The sequence below is a fragment of the Pan paniscus genome, chromosome 4 (genome assembly GCF_029289425.2).
Source record: "Pan paniscus chromosome 4, NHGRI_mPanPan1-v2.0_pri, whole genome shotgun sequence".
Taxonomy (NCBI): Eukaryota; Metazoa; Chordata; class Mammalia; order Primates; family Hominidae; genus Pan; species Pan paniscus.
Window position 1 is genome coordinate 77989593 of NC_073253.2, and position 16308 is coordinate 78005900.

The following is a 16308-nucleotide window of genomic DNA, read 5'->3' on the forward strand; positions in this document are numbered from 1 at the left end:
CTAACAACGCTTGGCACCAAACGTAGAACTGAAATGAATTTTCTTTGCAATCTTGACTAAAAAATGAGGGTTTTATCAATAACTTCGTAGAGTAAATAGAAGTCTCTTAAGGGCTCTTGATATTCTTCCTGTTGGAAACACAAAGAAGGGAAAGGTTTGGAAAAATGAAGTTGACAAAGTCTTTTATTATCAAACACTCAAACTTATTCCTTACTGCCTTGTTAACACTTGATTTGACACTTTTTTTTTTCTGTTTGAGACAGAGTCTTGCTCTGCCACCCAGGCTGGAGTGCAGTGGCGCGATCCTGGCTCACTGCAACCTTGGTTCAAGCGATTCTCGTGCCTCAGCCTCCCGAGTAGCTGGGATTACAGGCGCCCGCCACCACACCAGGCTAATTTTTGTATTTTTAGTAGAGATAGGGTTTCTCCATGTTGGCCAGGCTGGTCTTGAACTCCTGGCCTCAAGAAATCCACCCGCCTCAGCCTCCCAAAGTGCTGAGATTAGAGGCGTGAGTCATCGTTTGTCTCATTTTTGTTTACATTTAAAATAATAAACCTTGAGGTCGGGCGCGGTGGCTCACGCCTATAATCCCAGCACTTCGGGAGGCCGAAGCGGGTGGATCATCTGAAGTCAGGAGTTTGAGACCAGCCTGGCCAACATGGTGAAACCCCCGTCTCCATTAAAAATACAAAAATTAGCGGCATGGCGCGGTGGCTCATGCCTCTAATCCCAACACTTTGGGAGGCTGAGGCGGGCGGATCACGAGGTTAGGGGTTTGAGACTAGCCTGGCCAACATGGTGAAACCCCGTCTCTACTAAAAATACAAAAATTAGCCGGGTGTGATGGCAGGCGCCTATAATCCCAGCTACTCGGGAGGCTGAGGCAGGAGAATCGCTTGAACCTGGGAGGCAGAGGTTGCAGTGAGCCTATACTACGCCATTGCACTCAAGCCTGGGCGACAGAACGACACACACACACACACACACACACACACACACACACACACACACACACACACAAAATTAGCTGGATGTAGTGGCGGGCGCCTGTAATCCCAGCTACTCAGGAGGCTGAGGCAAGAGAATCGCTTGAACCTGGGAGACGGAGGTTGCAATGAGCAGAGATCGCGCCATTGCACTACAGCCTGGGCGACAAGAGCAAAACTCCGTCTCAAAAGTAAATAAATAATAAAATAAAAAACCTTGAACGTCATCGCTGTAAGTTGGGAACTCCTATAGCAAGATTCCATACATCCCATTTTTGGACGTTTTATTCCAAAGACACAAGCAAAGGGAAGAAAACGACTGCCGTGAACCACCGCTAACGACAACTTGGTGACTGCAGGATCATTGGACGACGGTTTTATCCTCGCCATCCAATCGTTGGAAAGTCCGGAGAGAACGCTCTCTGGATTGGTTGGAGGAAACATCTCTCCAAGTGCACTCAAGAATGGGTTGGGAGCGGGGTTCGGCCGGCAGCGCCTCGGGCCAATCAGAGAAAGCATGAGGGCGGGCTCTGCCGCAGGAAGGTGGTGAATCTCGGCGGGTCCAACTCTCCTGACGTGATGGGGGGGCGTGGCCTCCAGTTGCGGTCTCCCGGCTCTCTGGGCCCGCGCGCGGGGTGGGCGGGGCCCACGGGCCTGGGCGGGGCGAGCGGTGTCAGCGGCGGAGCCGGATGCGGGCGGCATCGCGGCGGTCGCGGCCCTGGGGATGGGCGGAGCCCCAGCCGCTAGTGCTGGTGGCCGCCGCTGCTGCCCCAGCTGGAGCCCGAGCCGCCGCCTCTGCGTCCGCGCGTCGCTGCTTCCCAGGGCGGCGGTATGCTGGGGAAAGGAGTAGTCGGCGGTGGCGGCGGCACCAAGGCCCCCAAGCCCTCCTTCGTGTCGTACGTACGCCCTGAGGTGAGGGGGCGCCGCGCAGGCGGGGCGTCGGGCAGGGGCGGCCGGGGCGAGGGGCGCCGGGAGCCCCTTCCTTGCAGCGGGGAGCGCCGCGGAGCGCTTCCTGCCCTTGTGCCGGGCGACGGGGCAGCCAGGCGGGCTGAGGCCGCAGGAGCGCGCTGGGGCCTCCGCGCGGGCCGGAATGGGGACCCTGGCGCAGGCAGGCAGGTGCCTGAGCGCAGGGCCCGAGCGCTGGAGGCTGGTGGAGGGGCCCGAGCCGAGAAGGGATTGCGGCCCGGAACGCCCCTGGGGATTCTGGAGAGGACCTGGGGTTGTGGGCTGGGAGGGGTAGGGCCGTGGGTCGGAGCCCCCAACGGGGCCTGCTCGGAGCCCGCGTGGGTCCGTCCTGCCTCTGGACTTTCTCAGTGAGCCCAGAAGCCCGCCGGCCTCCGCTGCCTGCGTCTGAGTGCCTCGGGTGCGGCTGGCGGGATGCCCTGCACCTACGTCCGCCTCCCGTCAGCGCTGCGGGGAGAAAAGGGGGTCGGCCTGGCCTCAGCCAGTCTCTGCTTGTCTCTCCCTTGGGAATTCTCCGCTGTCGCCTCTTTCTCCTCATCCCCTCACCATCATCCTTTCCACCCACTTCTTACTCTTCTGAATCTTCAGGTCAAGAAATTTGTTCATTCATTCAGAAAATACTTCTCGAGCTCCTACTGTGTGTCAGGCACTAAGTGCTTGTGATAGACATCAGTGAACAGGACAGAGATCTCTGCATTCCTGGAGCTTATTTGAGGGGGAAAGGAGAAACGGGGTGAATTATAGATATTTAAGTAAATTATACGGTGTAGTAGGAGGTGATAAATATCATGGGAAAGAAATCTTTTTCCTCCTCGCAAAGGTGGCATTTGAGCCGAGACTTGAAGATACGAGAGGTCTGAGAGAAGAGTCGTCCAGGTAGAGGGCACAGCCCCCGGGAAGGTCGTGAGGTGGGAGTGTGTCTGAAGGGTTGGCGGAGCGTCAAGGAAGCCAGCATGGCAGAGGCCCATGGACAAGGGGGACAGTCATAGGAGAGGAGGTTAGAGAGATCAGAACTTGTAGGCCTTACTCAGGGCTTCTTGAGCAATAGTTCTTAATCCAAATGCCTAATGAGAAGCCTTCTCGTTTTGGATCTGTGAAGGTTTTTTTCTGCCCTTCTCTCCAGCAGAAGTGCAGAAGCACCGCCAAATTTGTTGCAGATGGCTTCCCACCTCTGTAATGCAGAAGCACGTGGGCTGTGGATGAGAGATCTGATCAGGGACTGTTTCTGTAAAGACCACCTGGGGCCTGAGGCATTTGCATATGTATCTTTAAATTCAAGATATGTGTGTTTTCTCCAGGGGAGAGTGCTCTTAAAATGGGTCTTATTTTTAGTCCTAGTTGTAACCATTTCCTCTGTTAGCACTTGATGTGGAGTCAGGGTCATCTTAAAGTTTCAGCAGGCTTCCCTTGTGGTATCACATTTAAGCAATATGGTCAATTTCTCTTTGTGTCTTTTTAAAACATTTAGAAATTTAAAAAATTTTTGTGGGTATAGTAGGTGTATATATTTAATGGGATACATGAAATATTTCGGCTGGGCATGGTGGCTGACACCTGTAATCCCAGCACTTTGGGCGGGCTGAGGTGGGTGGATCACTTCAGGTCAGAAGTTGGAGACCAGCCTGGCCAACATGGTGAAACCCTAAAATTAGCCAGGCATGGTGGTGCGCACCTGTAATCCCAGCTACTTGGGAGGCTGAGGCAGGAGAATCGCTTGAACCCAGGAGGCGGAGGCTGCAGTGAGCCGAGATCGCGCCACTGCACTACAGCTTGGGCGACAGAGCGAGACTCCATCTCAAAAAAAAAAAAAAGAAGAAAGAAATCTTTGGATACAGGCATACAATGCGTGAATGGGGTATCCATCACTGCAAGCATTTATCCTTCCTTTGTGTTACACACTATCCAATTATACTCTTTAAGTTATTATAAAATATACAATAAATTATTGTTGACTGTAGTCACCCTGTTGTGCTATCACTTACTAGATCCTATTCTAACTGTGTTTTTGTACCCATTAAACATCCCCACTTCCCTTTCCCCTGCTACCCTTCCCAGCTTTTGTTAACCATCATTCTGTCTCCGTGAGTTCAAATGTTTTAATTTTTAGCTCCCACAAATAAGTGAGGACATGCAAAGTTTGTCTTTCTATGCCTGGCGTAGTTCACTTAACATAATGACCTCCAGTTCTGTTCATTGTTACAAATGACAGGATCTTATTCTTTTTTATGGCTGAATAGTACTCGTGTGTATGTACCACATTTTCTTTATCTGTTCATTTGTTGATGATGGACACTTTGGTTGCTTCCAAATCTTGGCTATGGTGAATAGTGTTGTAATAAACATGGGAGTGCAGATTTCTCTTCCATGTACTGATTTCCTTTCTTTCTTCCTTTTTTAGAGACAGGATCTTGCTTTGTCGCTTAGGTTGAAGTACAGTGGCATGATCACAGCTCACTGTAGCCTCCACCTCCTGTACTCAAGCCATTTTCCCAAGTAGCTGGGACTACAGGTGCATGCCAGAGCACCTGGCTAATTTTAAAATTTTTAGTAGAGGTGATGTCTTTCTGTCTTGCCCAGGCTGCTCTCAAACTCCTGGGCTCAAGCAATCCTCCTGCCTCAGCCTCCCAAAGTGCTGGGATTGTAGGCGTAAGCCACCGTGCCTGGCCCTGATTTCCTTTCTTTTGGGTGTATACCTAGCAGTGGGCTTGCCGGATCATATGGTGGCTCTATTTTTAGTTTTTGAGGAACCTCCGTACTGTTCTCCACAGTGGTTGTATTGATTTACGTTCCCACCAACAGCGTATGAAGGTTCCCTTCTCTCCACATCCTTACCAGCATTCGTTATTGCTTATCTTTTTTGGATATAAGCCATTTTAACTGGGATGAGATGATATCTCATACTTTTTTTTTTTTTAACATTTAAGGGTTTGTTAAAAATATGAAACGCTTCACGAATTTGCATGTCATCCTTGTGCAGGGGCCATGCTAATCTTCTCTGTGTCCTTCCAATTTTAGTATATGTGATGCTGAAGCGAGCACTCATTGTAGTTTTGATTTGTATTTCTCTGGTGATCAATGATGTTAAGCACGTTTTCATGTACCTTTTTTTGCCATTTGTATATCTTCTTTTGAGAATGTCTTTCAGATCTTGTCTCCATTTTTAGGTGGATTATTAGATTTTTTCCTATTGAGTTGTTTGAGCTTCTTACATATTCTTGTTATCCCCTGTCAGATAGATGGTTTGTAAATATTTTCTCCCATTCAGTGGGTTATCTCTTCATTTTGTTGATAGTTTCCTTTGCTGTGAGGAAGCTTTTTAACTTGATGTGATCCCATTTGTCCATTTTTGCTTTGGTTGCCTATGCTTGTCGGGTATTCTTTATGTCTTTTTTTGATAGAGCCCTGGTTGAAGTGCAACTGATCTTTAAACTTTTCTCTTCAGTGAAATTAAATTACAAGTGGAAAGTCTTCTGAAATGTGGCCAGAGTTCAAGAATGTTCAAATTCTTCGTCCACCAAGTGCACATGTTGTAATTAGACATGTTTCCCTCTTTGCCCACAGTGCCTGATGTATTTCCTTTGAGGGATAATTAGGGAAGGGGAGTGGTTCAGTCTCAAAATAAGCCTGAAGTGGTCACATTTTTCAGATCCTTATAGTTGGCAGCTTTGTTTTCTTGCATTAAAATAATGCTGTGCAGACACTATGCCTCGTGGTTGTAGTCTGACTCTAAACATGTTTTGTAACAGAGGATAAGGCTCTGTCCTAAATTGTGGATGGTTTTTTAAAAGATAAGGGTAAGGCCGGGCGTGGTGGCTCACACCTGTAATCCCAGCACTTTGGGAGGCCGAGGTGGGTGGATCATGAGGCCAAGAGATCCAGACTATCCTGGCCAACATGGTGAAACCCTGTCTCTACTAAAAATACAAAAATTACCTGGGCATGGTGGTGCATGCCTGTAGTTAGTCCCAGTTACTCGGGAGGCTCAGGCAGGAGAATCCCTTGAACCCAGGAGGCAGAGGTTGCAGTGAGCCAAGATCACGCCACTGCATTTCAGCCTGGCGACAGAGTGAGACTCCATCTCAAAAAAAAAAAAAGAAGATAAGGGTAGGAAGGGGTGAGAAGGCAATGTATTTTTAAGTATATAGGTTTTGCCAGGTAATCATTTTACGGGAAATGCAGGTGAGCAACATCGAGGCATGGCTTATGTGCTTCTGAGAGCCCTGGGTCTGGTAACCTTCTGTTGGCTTACCCAGTGGGAGGAGTTCCTCAGGACACTCTTCTGAACTGTTCTCTCCTATTTCTACACTGCTTTCCCTCATGTTGCCTTTCTCTGAACTGCCTTGGTGTATGTCATGCTGTTGCTTCTTTCTTTTTTTTTTTTTTTTGAGATGGAGCCTCGTTCTGTCACCCAGGCTGGAGTGCAGTGGCATGAACTTGGCTCACTGCAACCTCCGCCTCCCAGGTTCAGGCGATTCTCCTGCCTCAGCCTCCTGAGTAGCTGGGACTACAGGCGCGCACCACCACACCCAGCTAATGTTTGTATTTTTAGTAGAGATGAGGTTTCACCGTATTGGCCAGGCTGGTTTCGAACTCCTGACCTCGTGACCCGCCCACCTTGGCCAACCAAAGTGCTGGGATTACAGGCGTGAGCCACCCCACCCAGCCAACTGTTGCTTATTTCTTTGTATGGGTTTTGGTAGCTGGGAAATCTCAGTTTCTTAGACACCTGTTTGTTGGTAGATGACTGAGCTGCCAGAACAACCTTTATACCTTATGATGTAATGATACCTGTACCTGGTAGATGACTGAGCTGCCAGAACAACCTTTATACCTTATGATGTAATGATACCTGTACCTGGTGATAAGCTTGTTCTTGGCTGATCAGATAGGTTCAGCAGTGGTGGCCTTCAGTATGCCAGAGAATCTGTCAAGAGTCAGCACTTTGTGTTGGGAACAAAAGTGCTTAACTGGATAAAGTATTTTAAGATTATGCTTTTAAACACGGTGAGCTTATTTTTTTTTCCTCATGATCAGAAAGGACTGGCATCGGACAGCGTAAAATGAGGACGAGTAGTTAACTCTGACTTTTAAAATTGGCTTGCTGCCAGAGTAAAATGGATTCTTCTATCCTTGATTATTCTAAATCAGTGAATGTGACAGTTAAAACCATAATTTTGTATATAGGACCATAATTTAGGACCTTTGATTATGTTTTGAAAACTCTGCTCAGGGGATTACATGTTGGTAAAGCTAGTTAAGTGGGCAGCTGATGGCTCTGAAAGTTGAGATGAATAGGAGGGAGGGATCTGGGGCCATCTTGATGGTACCTGATGGCTGGTACCTAAAAACATCGCAGCACCCCCACCCCAGCCCAGCCCCAGACACAGGGTGCAAAGGATGTCGGTGCCTCTGTGGGGGGACCTGCTGGGTGCTGAGCTCTGCTCTAGGGAGGGATATGGTTATAGTTTGGGTACCAAATCCATCTTTCTTGTTAAATAAAACACCTGTTTGAATTATTTCAGAAGCCATAAGCATTCCTTGTAGAAAAATAAGGTACAGATAAGCGAAAACATTTTTTAAAGAACGGTTATAAACATAAACAACTCGGAGTGTATTCTGTACACTTCAAGTAGATATATGTGTAGGTATATATATATTTTAACCAAATTGGGATTAATATTGCTGATCATATTTTGTAATCTGCCTTTTTCACCAAAAATGTATATTGTAAACATCTTTCCATGTCAGTTGCTATCCCACAATGCCATTTAAAATTAGACCTTTGAAACTGGCCAGGCAAAATTTAGCTTTCAGAGGGTGGCTGTACTTGTACCCATTTTGTGGGTACAAGGGCTAAAATATACTTCCTAACAGTTTAGGTCAGTGTTTGACCTGAATGAACTAATAATAGTTAATGGGCACTTATTTGTGGATTTTTAGCTTTGGAAGAGAATTTAAAGATAATATACTCTGCCTCCATTATACTCATCCTCCATCATACAGATGTGGAAACTGGGGCCCTGTAAAATTTAATATCTTGCCCACAGACACAGTGTTATTGCAGAACAGAGATAAAAACTCTCTCCTACTAGCCAGCAGTGCCAGTGCTAAACCAGGGTCACATGAGCTCAGGAAAGGTTTTATTTAGATGTGGGAAGAAAAGTCAAGACAGATGAAGATTGAAAAGAGTAAAAAAAATATATATGGTGTTAATAGCTATTTTTTTATTTTTTCATTTATCCCTCAGGAAAAAATGCATTCTATTGCCTAGTTCTTATTTAAGGCCATTTCTTTTGGTCAGGAGAAGTGAATATATGATCCAGTAGTCCTCCCAGAGATATGACTGTGGGTATATACAAAATGAAAATGAATAATTACTAGTATTTATTAGGCACTTCTGTATTCCAGGAACTACGCATATCTCATTTTCCCCTTTCAACAAGTTTCATGAAGGGAATACTATTATTACCCATCTTTTTTGTTTTTAGATATGGAAACTGAGACTCAGAAGTTGAGTACCTTGTTTAGGGTCATGGAGTTTGTGCCAGGGTTTAAACTAGAGCAGTCTGATCTCGGGGCCCATTCTTTTATTCTTACATTTATGAATGTAAGGAATATTACTAGTGAAACATGCTTATATCATGATTAGCCTTTGTACACTAGAGTACTTCCTTAGTAGTGTTCTCTAGTAGCAATTTCTTTTTTGGCTTTTGCTAGATTGTCAACCAGGTAACTGCTGAGCAGATACAGGGATCTGTTGGTTGTTTTCATCTCTAGAGCTGGTGTTTTCGAAAGATAGAATTAATTAGTTCAGCACATATTTACTCAGCACTTGCGGTATCCCAGATTTTTTTTTTCTTTGAGACGGAGTTTCACTCTTGTTGCCCAGGCTGGAGTGCAATGGCGCAATCTCGGCTCACCACAGCCTCCGCCTCCCGGGTTCAAGCGATTCTTCTGCCTCAGCCTCCCGAGTAGCTGGGATTAGAGGCATGCACCACCACACTCTGCTAATTTTGTATTTTTAGTAGAGACAGGATTTCCCCATGTTGGTCAGGCTGGTCTCGAACTCCCAACCTCAGGTGATCCACCTGCCTTGGCCTCCCAAAGTGCTGGGATTACAGGCGTGAGCCACCGCGCCCAGCCGCGGTATCCCAGATATTGTTCTAGGTATTGAGTGGGGATACATCAGTTTACAGAAAAGATGAAATTATTGGGATGATTTTTATTGGACCACTAACTTTGATGTCTTTGGCGGATAGATGATAACAAGAAGAGATTGGCTTGTCTTAAACAGACCTCCTGCCTTAGTCCTAGCGGTAAAAATAACTTTAAAAACAAAGTCTAGATCCTTTGCCTTCTTTTTTTAAGAATTCATAACCTGGCCAGGAGCGGTGGCTCACATGTAGTCTCATCACTTTGGGAGGCCGAGGTGGGTGGATCACAAGGTCAGGAGTTTGAGACCAGCCTGGCGAATATGGTGAAACCCCATCTCTACTAAAAATACAAACATTAGCCGGGCGTGGTAGCGAACGCCTGTAATTCCAGCTACTCAGGAGGCTGAGGCAGGAGAATCTCTTGAACCCAGGAGGCAGAGGTTGCAGTGAGCCGAGATCGCGCCACTGCATTCCAGCCTGGGCGACAGAGCAAGACCCCGTCTCAAAAAAAAGAAAGAATTCATAACCTTTTCTCCATTCTCAACTAATTTTTAAAAATCTCCCAGAACTCACCCAGCTAATTTCTTAATTGCAGAATTTTCTCTTTGAGCGTGGAGGTCATTGGTAGGCCATCAGAAGACATTAAAGGTCTCTCCAGAGATGGTCACTTTCTTAGCTGTGGCTTTAGCCCGATGATCTGTCCAAAGCTTCCGCTTTTTCTCTCCTGCCTGTGCTTCCTGCAGCATCTCCCTGAGTCTTATCCAACACCACACAACTTCTGCAGATGGAGCCTCAGAAAGCATCATGAGGCTCTGTCAAGCAGCACTTCCTGCAGCCTGATCAAACAGCTGCCACATGGACAGCCACTGTCTAAGAGCACATACTTCTGCACCCTACTTCTAGCTCGAACGTTAAAATCAGGGCTACCATCAGAATTTTAGGCTGTGGGGAACCCACGCTTAGAAGTTTAAAGTTCTGGATCTTTCTCTAAACATCTTAAACAGGATGTTGGGTGTTCTTCCACATTAAACCACCCTATGTGATGGTGTGCTTTGGAGAAAATTCCATTATCATAAGGGCTAAAAAACTTCCTATTGCTACAAAAAATGTATACCTTATTATGATAAAGACAATATAGTAAAGTTGCAGAGTTTGGAAGTTAGAAAAATAAAAGTGCCAATGATGGTACCTTAACCAAAGCAATGATTCCATTTATAAGTATGTCTGTGTTTTGTTCGTGAGTGTGTATCTCATATGGCTGCATTTCTTTTCTTTTCTTTTTTTTTTTGGAGACGGAGTCTCACTCTGTCTCCCAGGCTGAGGTGTAATGGCGCGATCTTGGCTCACTGCAACCTCTGCCTCCCGGGTTCAAGCGATTCTCCTGCTTCAGCCTCCCGAGTAGCTGGGACTACAGGCACGTGCCACCACGCCTGGCTGATTTTTGCATTTTTAGTAGAGACAGGGTTTCACTGTGTTAGTCGGGATGGTCTTGATCTCCTGACCTTGTGATCCGCCCGCCTCGGCTCCCAAAGTGCTGGGATTACAGGCGTGAGTTACTGCGCCCAGCCTATGGTTGCATTTGTAATTGTGTAAAAATTTATAGCCTACATGTGGTTGTCATGTGTGAAGATATTATGCTTGATCCATATTGGTAGATTATATAGGTTAAGTTTTTCCAGTAAATACCCACTCTCAGTTTCTCATCAAGTTGTGCTTGTGACTTCTGACGTGTTGTGTTTTTTTTTTTTTTGAGATGACAAAGAGGGCAGTGAGTTTGTAGCCATTGACAAGAGAACATGCAGGTTCTGAAAAGGGCTCAAGCTGAGATCTTGGCTTTGTTAGGATGATGCCCACGGTAGCCACCTGTGGGGGCCTACATGAGGTTTATAAAAAAGCAGTGGTAGACATCCCTCGTGGATGGAGTTTCGATCAACTACAAATTCAGCAACATTGATAAGCCAAAGTTGTCTCAGCCTAGCACCATGAGTTTATTCTCACTGAATCAAGTTTATGATGGATGAGTGCTATGTAAAAATGTCTTCTAAGCTTTCAAAATGAATCATTTGAAATAAACCTCTTGAGATTGGGAGGCAGGATTGAACTGAAATAATTCTTTTAATCTCTAATCTCCTGTTGGCTTTGGGAGGAGGAATAGGGGAGGTGGAAATAGAGAGGGATTCTGGGAGGGAGTACAGTGCTGGGAGAGATGGAAAGGCCTCAGGGCCTCACCCTTCCTTTATTCCCCTTTGCTTACCTCCCGTATCGCAACTCTAAGGAAAGCAAGAGCTTGTCGGTAGCTCTTCATACTAGCTGTAATGCCAGTTCCTTTAAGCTTCAGTTATATTTCTACCTCGAAAATGGGAATAATGATATGTCCATGTTATATAATAGACATGTATGAACATTTATTAATATCAAATGCCATTATGCATGTAAAGCCCTTAGCACAGGATACTTAGATGTAGTTAACCTTTAAGAGATGTAGGCCATTATTTTGTTGTTATTCAGAAGTTTCGTCAGAGCCACTTGGATGGCTTCAGAAAGTGCTTAATCATTAATCTTGAGAGTGCATAAATCTTTCCCAGCTAAGGTATTAATAAAAGGGGAGTATTTTGTTGTGATTGTTGCCATGTTGTCATGCCAGGAAAGTTCCCTGTGTGGTAACTCTTTCTTAGAAAATTTTTTGCTATCTCTAAAAGTTTCTTTTCCTTGTTCCTTTATACATTTGCGAATGATTTGGTTATATTTAAAATTCCGATGTAATGAGAACACTTAGTTATTGACTTTTTTCATTATTAACATTTGGCCTTTGACATTTTGCTCGTTTCATTGTGTGGACTTATTTTTCTTCCCTCTTCCCTAATTTTTTTTTTTTTTTAATACGGAGTCTTGCTCTGTCGCCTGGGCTGGAGTGCATTGGCGTGATCTTGGCTCACTGCAACCTCCGCCTGCCGGGTTCAAGCGATTCTCCTGCCTCAGCCTCCCAAGTAGCTGGGGTTACAGGCTCGTGCTACCATGCCTGGCTAATTTTTATATTTTTAGTGGAGACGGGGTTTCACCATGTTGGTCAGGCTGGTCTCGAACTCCTGACCTTGTGATCTACCCACCTCGGCTTCCCAAAGTGCTGGGATTACAGGCGTGAGCCACCGTACCCAGCCCCTCTTTCCTAATTTCTAATGGTCTCTCTTCAAAGGTTAAATTTTGTCCATTTATCACATCTCTTTAGTGGTTCATTTAAGATATGAGTAAATCAAATCAAGTAAAATCATAACTAGCATAAATAAAATCAAATTGTCTCTGAAACTAATACTCTCTTTATTTCAAAGGCAGTTGTAAAACCATGCTGTTTTGATTTCATATTTAAATGCTTTTCCTAAAATAATAGCCATCACTTTTCCCTCTCGTACCCTGTCCTTCATTTCCTATAGGCCTGGCTGGTGCACAGGCTTTCAGAGGTGGCATGCAAAACCTCAGTTGTTTTGGGAAGGGAGGGATTTCAGCTGTAAGATAGGGCTTATGTATAAGTGGGGGCAAGGGAAGCCCTGGCCACAGTGATGAAATATGTTGAAGATGACCTTCCTCTTGTGACAGATTGCCAGCTCCTGTTTCAGACAATGTTTTTTGTTTTTTGTTTTTGTTTTTGTTTTTTTGCTTTTGCTAAGAGTTTTGTTGTTGTTTTTTATTTTTTGTTTATTTTTATTTTTATTATTTTTTTTTGAGATGGAGTAGTCTCTGTCACCCAGGCTGGAGTGCTGTGGCACAATCTCTGCCTCCCAGTTTCAAGCGATTCTTGTGGTATCTCAGCCTCCTGAGTAGCTAGGGTTACAGGGGTGTGCCACCATGCCCGGCTAATTTTTGTGTTTTTAGTAGAGACAGGGTTTCGCCATGTTGGCCAGACTGGTCTCAAACTCCTACCCTCAGGTGATCCACCCACCTCGGCCCCCAAAGTGCTGGGATTACAGGCATGAGCCACTGTGCCCAGCCTTTGCTAAGAGTATTGAAGTACTTGAGAATACTTGAAGTGAATGAGTCCTGTTTTTCAAATAAAAAAATCTATGTTCCTCCAAACATAAAATTGAATCCCTTGAGATCAACTTCCCAATGTGTCCCTGTCCTTGGAAGAAGTAATGATTCTCTTTCACTCTTGGTCTCACCGTGAATATTTGCCTCCTGTCTATGCAAACCACTGGGAATAGCACTTTCCCTAGGGGGTCAGTCAGTCTGTGCTATTGGGTATCTTGTTAGTTAAAGAAGGGAATCTGGGGCTCAGATCCCAGGGATGAGTTGTTTGGCATCAGCAAGTACCCCTGTTTTATCTCTGAGGGACTCCTGGGCTGGCCTCAGTGTTTATACTTTGTGCCTTCTCCTTTGATGCCCAAATGTATTCTCTTGGCCCCTCTTTTTTCACTCTTTACCTACCTACGTACCTGTCATCTGTCTGCAGCCCCCAGCCCCACCCCAGCTTGCCTAGTTTAGCTTCAAGTTCACTTGCCCTACAAATCTTTTTCATTCTTTCTTTTTTTTTGAGATGGAGTCTTGCTCTGTTACCCAGCTGCAGTGCAGTGGCGAGATCTCGGCTCACTGCATCCTCCACCTCCCAGGCTCAAGCGATTCTCCTGCCTCAGCCTCCTGAGTAGTTGGGACTACAGGCGCATGCCACCACACCCGGCTAATTTTTGTATTTTTAGTAGAGATGGGGTTTCACCATGTTGGCCAAGCTAATCTTGAACTTCTGACCTCAGGTGATTTACCCGTCTCGGCCTCCCAGAGTGCTGGGATTAGAGGTGTGAGCCACTGTGCCTGGCCCCTACAAATCTCTTTATGCAGCTTTACGTTCTGGAGAAGAGAAGTGGCTGCTTTTTCTCTTTTTGTTTTAATGATCACTTTCTGCTACCTGCTGAATAAAGATGATCTATGCTAAAAGGGTGACAGGAAGAACCTGGTGTACCTATAAGTAGTACCTGAGGAGCGCAGTAAGTATGGAAATGTAATCTGGGTGGCAGACAGGGGGTATGGGAGCTCTGGGGTGCATGAGAGAGGCCCTCAGTGTGGTGAGGGTGTGGCTGTCTCTGTGTCTGGTCCTGTTACAGAGGAGCAACTGAGGAATAAACCAACCACAGTAGGAGTTTGGGGATGGAAACAAGGTGCCATAGCATTGTGGAAGAGACTTTGATTTTGGAAAGTTCTGATCCAGGCTCAGCCACTTGGTGGTGACCTTAGACATGTAACTTCACCTATCTGAGACTTCCTTTTCTTACCTGTAATGTGAATAGGTGTCTTCCCTGCAGGCTGATTTAGAGGATGAGAAGAAATAAACCATATAAACCCAGCTAAGGACTTGACACATGGCAGATACTCAACAACTGCTAGATGCTGTTATTATTAATAACTTGAACTGGAAGATTTGTTATTTAAGCAACATTTTTATGTATCTACCATTTGCTAAGCACTATTAAAATTAGGAATGCAAAGAAACAGTCTGTGCACTCAGGAGCTTCACATTCTCTTGGGGAGATGGCTGGTCACCAGAGTTCTCTGCACAGAGGTCGGAGCTGCCTACTTATGAGGGAGGCATGCCCAAGTGCTCTGGCGGCACAGAGCAAGACCCACTGCAGAACCCAAGGCAGCATCTGGTCTTATGCAAAAGCTGTGTAGGACTTGGAAAGGTTGACATTAAAGCGGGATTTGGTGTGGGGAGGAGGGGGATAATGTAGCAAGCAGGCAAGAGGGGTGTGAAAGGCTCATAGCTGTGTTAGGACTGGGTGACATCTTTCCCCATCTCTTATGTAAGGTGTGTGCACACGTGTGTGATGGTGAGAGAGAAGTCTTGAGGAATAGAATCCGAGGGTCGCTGCTAGGACCTGCAGGAGTATCTCCAAGATTCTATGAGGATTCCTTCTTTCTGTGACATGCTGCTGTACCATAGATCAGTCTGGCCCTTAGTGAGCCTGTGGGCACCTCTCATCTGTCCCTGGTTCCTCTTGCCTTCTTCCTGCTCCAAGCCTTTTAACTTCTCCCAGCTCTTCCCCTAACTTAATGTTTATAGAGCAGTTTTGGAGGCGGTGGTAGAAGGGGAGGCACAGATGGCAATGCCATGTGTCTCTGCAGCTGCTGTCAGTCACATCCGTTAGCTTAAATCATAAAGCAGTGACAGCCCCATAACTGCCACCTCACACCTTTTTTCTGGCACTTGTACATATCCCAGCACAACAATCTTTACTTTCAGTATAATGTGGTAGTTAAGAGCATGGCTTTGGTGTCACACAGGGCTTCCTACTTGCTAATGGTGAATTTGGGCTGGGTGTTTAACTTCTCTGAGCCTCAGCTTTCTGATCTGTGAAATGGGAATAAAATAAAAGTAGCCCGTAAGGTTGCTGTTAGTCTTAAGTGATGCAATCTGTGGAAAGCTGTTTACACAGTACCTAGCATGTAGTGGACATTTATTAAATGTTATTTAGTTGCTATTATTCCTCACCACCCCAGAAGCTGCAGGTATGTGTGTGTGTGTGTGTGTGTGTGCACATTCATGTGTGTGTTCTTTGGGCCACCAGTGCAGGTCCTGATTGTGGCAAGACTTGACCTCATTTCCTTCCAGCATTGTTCTTTTTTTTTTTTTTTTTTTTTGAGACGGAGTCTCGCTCTGTCGCCTAGGCTGGAGTGCAGTGGCGCGATCTTGGCTCACTGCAAGCTCCACCTGCCGGGTTCATGCCATTCTTCTGCCTCAGCCTCCAGAGTAGCTGGGACTACAGATGCCCGCCACCACGCCCAGCTAATTTTTTTTTGTATTTTTAGTAGAGACGGGGTTTCACTGTGTTAGCCAGGATGATCTTGATCTCCTGACCTCATGATCCGCCCGCCTCTGCCTCCCAAAGTGCTGGGAATACAGGCGTGAGCCACTGCGCCTGGACTCAGCATTGTTCTTCTCTGGCACTCTAAGTGTGTGTCTGGAGCCAGGCATGCTGTCCCTCTTATAGGACTGCCATACCCACCATGGGTACCTTTACAGTCTACCTGGAGGGCCTCCCTTCCTGCACAGTTTTCTTTTTCAGTGAGTCGTTTCATGGATTTCCTTTCTGTCCTGTAACAGTATCTTCATCTGTCTCAAGGGCTTCTAGGAGGACTTGGGGTTTGGGCAGTATGTTAAGTCCAGAGCTTGATACCTGCAATTCAGCTTGGCTTCTCTCTCCTTTCAAGTGAGCCTTCC

The 16308-nt window shown here is 45.9% G+C and overlaps 1 protein-coding gene and 1 non-coding gene across 4 annotated transcripts in view; one reads left to right on the plus strand and one right to left on the minus strand.

Moving 5' to 3' along the window:
- Positions 1–1636: 1636 nt before the first annotated feature.
- MTMR12 (myotubularin related protein 12) overlaps positions 1637–16308 on the plus strand; it is an 85639-nt gene continuing 70967 nt past the window's right edge. For all 3 annotated transcript variants that reach the window (XM_034960215.2, XM_034960216.2, XM_063604525.1), the window contains exon 1: positions 1637–1899. In XM_034960215.2, coding sequence (XP_034816106.1) covers positions 1819–1899 — 81 coding nt within the window. In that variant the 5' untranslated portion in view covers positions 1637–1818. The remainder of the gene's footprint in view (positions 1900–16308) is intronic.
- Positions 4883–4989, minus strand: LOC112440029 (U6 spliceosomal RNA). The gene has a single exon (XR_003028233.1). It is a non-coding gene; the product is annotated as a U6 spliceosomal RNA (small nuclear RNA).